We start from the raw sequence: 8485 nt of genomic DNA on the forward strand, positions 1-8485 counted from the left end.
AAACAGAGAGTGGCTCTGTGTAACTCATGGGCACCACCAAAAGGTGAGGAAAGCAGGAATCGTGGATTAGGCTCTTGGAAAACTCTGACCCTGGAAGAGGCTGAGTTTGCAGCCGTCAGAGCATCCCAACATCCTCCCCATCTCCTCTCAGCACTGACTCCACAAACAATGAGGATAATAAGGATCGTTAAACAGAGAGTGGCTCTGTGTAACTCATGGGCACCACCAAAAGGTGAGAAGAGCAGGAATCGGGGATTAGGCTCTTGGAAAACTCTGACCCTGCAAAAAGCTGAGTTTGCAGCCATCAGAGCATCCCAACATCCTCCCCAGCACTGACTCCACAAACAGTTGGGATTTTGAGGATAATAAGGATCATAAAGCAGAGAGTGGCTCTGTGTGACTCCATCAGGACCCTCCCAAAGATGCCCTGGAGTCCTGGGTGTCTGAGGGGCCACGATAAGGCTGGAAATAATTGAAGAGAGCAAACAGTGGACGTGGAGAGAGCTGAGCTGAGAGGGAAATAACGGGGAGTAATGGGATGAAATTGAGGAAAATAAAACACCAGCTCGGTATCAGGAGTTTCTTTATCCAAGAGTTGGATTTGTTCAAGTGTGAAATAGACTCCCAAGGGAAGGAGAGTATTACTGCAGTCATTTAAATGAGCAGAGGACAAAGCCCTGGCTGATGTGTTCCTGGAACAGTTGCCTTGCCTTGGCACAGCAATGCCCAGATATCATCAAACCCCCTTTTTCCATCTCACATGTCAGAGCTGCTGGTGGAGCTCTTTTATCCCCCCCTCAGTTTTCACCAGGGTGAAAAATAAAAGACCTTTTTTAAAATTATTTCTTTTTTTCCCCTGAGTGGAAAAACACCACCTCCCTCCCAGCAGCGGAAGGCCAAACAGGAATGCTGAGGTCTTGTGTGGCTGGAAACAAAACTCAGCCTTTTGTGTGCGACAGATTGAACGTGAAACTCAGAGGGAAGGAAAATTGGTTTGTAAGCGCATGTGACAAATTCGTTTTCGCAAATCCTGTGTGGTTCCTGAGCTGAGCTTGTTTTCCTGGTGGATGGGGAAAGGGTGGGATGAGAAATGAGCTGTTCTCCTCAGGATGGATCAGAGCTGGCTCCTGTCTCGCTGTTTTCCGTTGCAAAACGCAGATGCTCGGGGTGTTGTTGTTTTTATTTCTATTTATTCCCCGAATCACCCCCTGAATGCTGCTGGCACCTCAGCTCTGCCCCAGAATTCCAGTCTGGAGCTGGGAGAGATGGAATGGCTCTGCCAGGTCCCTGTCAGGGGGTGCTGGGGTGTGGGGGTGTCTCTGCTGGCTCATTCCAGCCTGGGAGAGCTGGGAATGTTCCCCTGGAGCAGGGAAGGCTCCAGGGAGAGCTTCCAGCACATGGCAGGGCCTGCAGGGGCTCCAGGAGAGCTGCAGAGGGACTGGGGCCAAGGCCTGCAGGGACAGCACCCAGGGAATGGCTCCCACTGCCAGAGGGCAGGCATGGATGGCATCTTGGCAATGAGGAATTCCTGGCTGGGCTGGGATTGCCAGAGCAGCTGGGGCTGCCCCTGCATCCCTGGCAGTGCCCAAGGCCAGGCTGGACACTGGGACAGTGGGAGGTGTCCCTGCCCATGGATGGGGTGGAATTGAGAATCTTTAAGGTCCTGGAATGACTCCTCCGAATACAGCATCCCGTTTGTCTCCTGGAATTCCCAGTCGGGAATTCAGATCAGTTACCCTGCCAAAAACACGGAACAGGGGAATTCTTCCCCACTGGAACCCGCTGCAGTCCCTAACTCGGTTTCCCACATAGGATTTGGCTGGAATCTCCCTCAGGAGATGCTTTGGATGACTTGGGAAGAAGATGCTGGACCCTTCCTTGCTTCAGCCCTGGTCCCCAGGCTGGGGAGGGGAGGTGGTGTCTCCCATCCAGGTATCCTGGGCTGGTCCCACCTGGCACTGACCCCACCATGGGCAGAGGCTGCTGAGCTCCCCGGGGATTCCCGAGGGAAATGACCCATGGAGACACCAGTGCAGGGTGACCTCCTCCAGCTGGGTGCCAAACTGAATTCCCAGGCTTGCAGAATTTAGGAAAATGGCCCTCTTTTCCCTTAGAACGTGTCTCCAAGTCCATCAGGAGTTGTGTGTTTAGGGGAATTTCCCACCATGTCCACCCCCCTTGCTGTCCCCTCCATGTGTGCATCCTTTCCTCGCTGCTCAATCCCCATGTGTGTGATGTGGAATGTAATGAATGGCACAGAATTAAATGCAAATGTCCCTAAAAGCAGGACCTGCTCCTGCCTGAGGTGTTTGTGGCTGCTCTCCCTGCAGGACCATCGTGCAGTCGGATGAGAAGCTGGTGATCAGCGCCTCCTGGGCCAAGGACGATGATATCAGCAGGCTCCTGAAATCCCTGCCCAACTGGAGCAGCATGGCTCAGCCCAAGCAGCTGAGGCCCAAGAGAGAGGAGGAGGAGGATTTCATAAGGTAAAAAATGTGGGATGTGGTAAATGGTGGGACGTCAGAGCGTCGGGGGGTAGGACGGTCGGGATGGACGGAGATGAGAGATCTCTGAAGCCGGGTCATGGAATTTGGGGTTTATTGCAAAGGGCCTGGGTGCAGGGCCCTGCTGGGATTTGGGGTTTATTGCACAGGGCCTGGGTGCAGGGCCCTGCTGGGATTTGGGGTTTATTGCACAGGGCCTGGGTGCAGGGCCCTGCTGGGATTTGGGGTTTATTGCACAGGGCCTGGGTGCAGGGCCCTGCTGGGATTTGGGGTTTATTGCACAGGGCCTGGGTGCAGGGCCCTGCTGGGATTTGGGGTTTATTGCACAGGGCCTGGGTGCAGGGCCCTGCTGGGATTTGGGGTTTATTGCACAGGGCCTGGGTGCAGGGCCCTGCTGGGATTTGGGGTTTATTGCACAGGGCCTGGGTGCAGGGCCCTGCTGGGATTTGGGGTTTATTGCACAGGGCCTGGGTGCAGGGCCCTGCTGGGATTTGGGGTTTATTGCACAGGGCCTGGGTGCAGGGCCCTGCTGGGATTTGGGGTTTATTGCACAGGGCCTGGGTGCAGGGCCCTGCTGGGATTTGGGGTTTATTGCACAGGGCCTGGGTGCAGGGCCCTGCTGGGATTTGGGGTTTATTGCACAGGGCCTGGGTGCAGGGCCCTGCTGGGATTTGGGGTTTATTGCACAGGGCCTGGGTGCAGGGCCCTGCTGGGATTTGGGGTTTATTGCACAGGGCCTGGGTGCAGGGCCCTGCTGGGATTTGGGGTTTATTGCACAGGGCCTGGGTGCAGGGCCCTGCTGGGATTTTCCAGTTGTTCAGTAACTGAGGGATCTCAAAGCTTGCTTTCATTTCCATCTCACTTATAGTTTCCATATTCTCAAAATCTTTTGCCAGACAATCACATTTATAAGGCTTTCCTGTTTCATCTCACCCAACAGTGGGAAGTTGGGAAAGGGTTTCCAGGAGAGCAGCAGCAAAAAGCAGGAACACATTTACGGTGTTTTCACAGCTGTCGTGTCCACAGGGGAATCATGGAATAATCATTTGGGAAATGGGAAAGGCTTTGGAGATCATCGAGTCCAACCATTCCCAGCCCTGCCAAGGCCACCACTGACCATGTCCCCAAATGCCACATCCACAGGGCTTTGAATCCCTCCAGGGATGGGGACTCCACTCCTGCCCTGGGTGGCCTTTTGGGAGAAGAAATCTTCCCAATATCCAAGCTAAGCTTTTCCTGGTGCAGTCTGTGCTCACTCTGCTGTTCACACAAAGCCATTTGGGAGCTGTCTTTGGGATCCAGCTCAGGGAAGTGCCTGGGACTGGGGAAGGAAAGGATTGTTTGGAATCCAGGCAAATCCTGGTGCTGCTGGTTGGTGCTGCTCTGGTCACCTACGTGGTGAAGGGAGCAGCATTTTCTGACCTAAAGGAGGGGCCAGCTGGTTGTACTGGGCAGGGATTCCCAAAATCTGTGCTGTCAAAGGAATCTTTAGTTCCCAAAATCTGTGCTGTCAAAGGAATCTTTAATTCCCAAAATCTGTCAAAGGAATCTTTAATTTGAGCCGTGACCTGGTGGAGTTTCCCCTCCATCCCAACTCCAGGGACTAACTCAGGGGAGCAAATGAAACATTCCAACATTCCCAGAATTCTTTTGGAGACAACTCCGCATGCCCAAACCAGGTTGTTCCAACCTCTCATGCCAGTGGAAGCCTGCAAGGAGCAGATTCCCTTTCCCTGCATGCTGGGAATGGCTCAGCTCCTGTGAGATTCCAAAGGCTGCACATTCCCATCCCTATTCATCACTCCCTTGATTGGCACTTGGCTGTAGAAGTGGAGGAGGAGGAGGAGGAGGAGAAGCTGTTGAAAATAACAAGTCTAATTTGCCCAGATTGTCATTTTTGTCATTTTCCTCCTTCCCTGCCTGGAAGCCCCGTGACAGGGAGGCTGCAGCCTGGAGAGGGTGGGATTGGTGGGGTCACAGAAGGGTTTGCAGCTTGGGCAGGGATTTAAAACATCCCCAGGGGAGCAGGGGGAGCCTGCGGAGCCCTTGAGGTCTCTGTGTTGAATTTCATGGGTTCAGCCCTCACCTACTTTCATATTTAACCTTCATTTCCTCACCTGGGAAGCCCCTCCTGGCTCTCCCTGTGATTCCTGGTCCATCATTTTGGGATAGCAAAGCTCCAATGGGCTCTGCTGGCTGAGTGGAAATTCCTGGCCAGGCAAAAACAGATGGCTGATGCTGACAGAAGCAACTTTTTCATCCTAATGTGTGTTTTATTCCATTTCATTCCATTCTCCTGGCCATTCATTGGAGTATTTTGTGCGAGTGGATCAGAGGAGCTCCAATGGCAAGACTTTAAGTCGTGCACACTGAATTTCCTGGGAAAAGCTCCTGTGCTGTGGCTTTTTTCAGCCCAGGTTTAGGACAAAGATCTTTTCTGTTTGCACAGAGCATCATCTGCTGAGCCCCAGTTCATCCCAATTCCATGTGAACGCTCCTGTGGCATCAATTTAAATCACAATAATTGGTCTGGGCCAGATTTAGCCAATTGATGGCTTAGAAACTTCCTCCAGGATGGGTGGGTGGTGGTTGAATAGATCCCTCCTGAAAGCTTCAAAATAAAATTAATTGCTTGTCCAATTTTTTTGTCATCCTCTTCCCATTTAAGCAGCCTTTTCTCCTAATACAAAGGAGCATGATTTCAACAGATTTCTTCACTGCTGCTGCTGCTTCTTGCTCTTGGCACTGCTGATGAATTGGGAATAATTCTGCCTGGACAATGCAGAGGGAAGCAGCTCCTGTGGGTTGCTCGGTTAGCAGAGAATGAGAGCTCATTTCATTATCATTTAACCTCTAAGATATTTAAAATTTCAATATTTGTTGTTCATGGGCCCTAATTCTTGGCTAGCAGGGCAGGACTACACAACCCTTCCTGGAAAAGAAGGTTCAAGCCTGATGAAATTTGGGGAAATGTTCTTTTTTGGATGTGGAACTACTCAGCAGCATCCCTTTATGAATATTGGGAAATTAAACAAATCCTGAAAGTTCACCAGCAGCAAAAGAGATCCATGCCCAGCTTTCCTTCCCTCCCCAGCTTTCCTGTAACTCATTTGTTTAACTAAAAAGAATCCAAACAAAACAAAAATATTTGCAAAAAATAATCCTCAGCCTGTGGACAGAGATTGATTTTGTTGCCTTAGCCCCTCACTGTCTCCTGAGGGAGGAGATGTCAGAAGGTACCAGCAGAATTTCCCATTAATTGGGAATTATTCCTTTTAATTGGGAATAATAATAATAACAATAATAATAATTCCAGTTTTAAATAATAATAAATAATATTATAATAATAAATAAAATAAATTATATTTAATAACAAATATTATTCCAGTGGGATTGGGCAGCCAGAGGGACCTGCTGGGGCATTTTAGAGCTTGGCGAGTCTAGTGGTTTTGGTTTGCTAATTCAAGATTTTTTCAGTTTTAAAATTTCCTGACTAATATGTTGATGAGTGTGAGCGGGCTTTAGTGTTGGTCAATTATTATTGTACTTCTTTCATGTTGTGAGATAGGGTTAGGAGAAAGGTAAAGTAGGTTTAAAACATTTAAAAACATTTAAAACATTCTACAAAGAATATTTTATTGAAAGTTTTTTATTTAAAAAAAGAGAATTTTATTTAAAGTTTTTTATTAAAAACTAAGAGAAAAAAGATGTAAGAATCAAATCAAACTGGATTTCCTCCCATTCCAAGCCACAGCAATGAGGGGAGGCAGGGAATCCAAGCCCAGCCTCTGCTGCTGGAACTGGATTTTGGAGCTCCGGGGTGGGTGTGAAGCAGGCTGCCCTCATCTCTGGAGAAAGGGGATCCCACCGCTCATTCCCCAGGCAGAGGTGCTGCTGACAAACCCCAGAGATGTTCCTAGCTCTGCCTTGGAGAGGGAAAAGCAGTGAGAAAAGAGCTTGGAGTCAACTCATATTACTAATGTTGTGAAAAAAATTTAAAGACCAGTTTTAAAAAATATTAGTAATAATACCATATATCATTAAATGTCATATATTTTTACAGTTTTACAACACAAAATTAATTTCTCGTTTTATTTCTCATATCAAAACACTCTCTTCACTGTGGTATTTGCTGGGTCCCCAGGATGGAGGAGGAATGAGTGAATCTGACTCAGTGTTCTTAGAAGGCTCATTTATTATTTTATGTTATATATTTTATTAAAGAATACTAAACTATACTGAAGAATAGAGAAAGGATACAGACAGAAGGCTACAAAAGTAATAATGAAAACTTGTGACTCCTTCCAGAGTCCTGACACAGCTTGGCCCTGATTGGCCAATGAGTCAAAACAACTCACATGAACCAATGAAACAATCACCTGTTGGATAAACAATGTCCAAACCACATTCCAAAGCAGCAAAACACAGGAGAAGCAAATCAGATAATTATTGTTTTCCTTTTTCTCTGAGGCTTCTCAGCTTCCCAGGAGAAGAATCCTGGGCAAAGAGGATTTTTCAGAAAATGTGATGGTGACACTTCACTTCCAAGATTCTTAACTGAAAAGATTCTCCTGCTGTTCCTGATTCCACATTCCCCAGGGAGGCTTTGCTTTCCTGTAAGAGCCTGAATGAGGGATGCGGGACTCCAGGGGCTCTCCAAAATGCAGTTTATTGTATCCAAAATGCAGTTTATTGTATCCAAGGTGTCACAGCAGCCCAGGCTGGTGGGTGACAGAGCTGTGCCCACAGCTGTCAGCTCCAGCTGCAGGCAGGCCTGGAAACCCTTTGGTTTTGGTTACAATGCATTATAGACTTTTCTTTGCTGAGCATCTTCATGCAGCAGAACCAATCTATACCTGAACTTTTATCTACAGCCCGTCATAACTCCTGTAATTACCATATTCATGTTACTGTTCTCCAGTCACTCAAAGTTAGTACATTACAGTTTAAGCTGGAAGTTGTTTTTCAGTTTTCTTGCAGTGGAAAATTCTGAGACCTTTTTTCTACTTGCACCATTTGCTGCCTTGTTTGCCTGTGCTCTCTTTGTGCTTGGTAAAAACATCTTCTTGTTTGGGGTGGGTTTATCCTTTGCTCTAAGCCATAAAACCCCTTCTAACTAACACACCCTTTGCCTCCTTGGTTATCCAGTGAGACTGGCTCAGTGATTCTTTTCTTCTAGATCAAAACTTGCTTCCATCTCTATTCCTTCATCAGACTCTACATTTAAAAATCTTTCTGCTAAGCACACATATCTGTGAGACCTTCTTGTCAAACTTTCATCCTTCCCAACACTTTCCATTTCAGGGCTGCTTTTGGCAAGGAATCCGAAGTTTTGATCGGGAATTTGGGAGACAAACTGATCCCTCAGCAGGAGATCCTGCGGGACGTCAGCGACCTCAAAGCCTTGGCCAACCTGCACGAGAGCCTGGAGTGGCTGGCAGCACGCACCAAGGCAGCTTTCTCCAGCCTCTCAGCAGCCCAGAGTGAGTAACTCCCATGGGGAACCTCTGCCTGGGGACGGGGACAGCAGAAATTCGGGGTTTGAGCAGGTTTTGTTCCTGCTCCCCAAGCAGGTTTGTGTCAGAGGGAAGCAGAAAGTGAAGTGACTTTGTCTGTTTGTTCCTCTGGGGGCACTGGGAGGGCTCCAGGGGCATCATTTGTGTGTGGGTTTGGAAAGCCAGGTGTCTGCTGAGGAAGGCAGGAGCCCCCCCTGAAATGGAGAATGCAAACCTCCCTCCCTCTGAATTGTTATAAATTTGAAATTAAAAGGCTCTCAGGCAAAGATGTGGGAGCAGGAATAAGAGGTTACTAGGAAAATTGAAATACAAATATAATAGTACAAAAACACACTGACAGAGTCAGAAATTACCTGACACCCTGTGGGTCAGGGGCTTGGTGGCAATCTGCCTTGGTTTGAACAGCCAGGTGTCTGCTGAGGAAGGCGGGAGCCTCCCCTGAAATGGAAAATGCAAACCCCCTCC

General features: G+C 48.4%; 1 protein-coding gene across 2 annotated transcripts in view; it reads left to right on the forward strand.

The window, feature by feature from the left end:
• Window positions 1–8485, forward strand: part of EXOC4 (exocyst complex component 4) — a 372421-nt gene that overhangs the window by 309640 nt on the left and 54296 nt on the right. For both annotated transcript variants that reach the window (XM_005426948.2, XM_031061885.1), the window contains exons 13-14: window positions 2331–2486; window positions 7809–7987. In XM_005426948.2, coding sequence (XP_005427005.1) covers window positions 2331–2486; window positions 7809–7987 — 335 coding nt within the window. The remainder of the gene's footprint in view (window positions 1–2330; window positions 2487–7808; window positions 7988–8485) is intronic.

The sequence above is a fragment of the Geospiza fortis genome, unplaced genomic scaffold, assembly GCF_000277835.1.
Source record: "Geospiza fortis unplaced genomic scaffold, GeoFor_1.0 scaffold61, whole genome shotgun sequence".
Taxonomy (NCBI): domain Eukaryota; kingdom Metazoa; phylum Chordata; class Aves; order Passeriformes; family Thraupidae; genus Geospiza; species Geospiza fortis.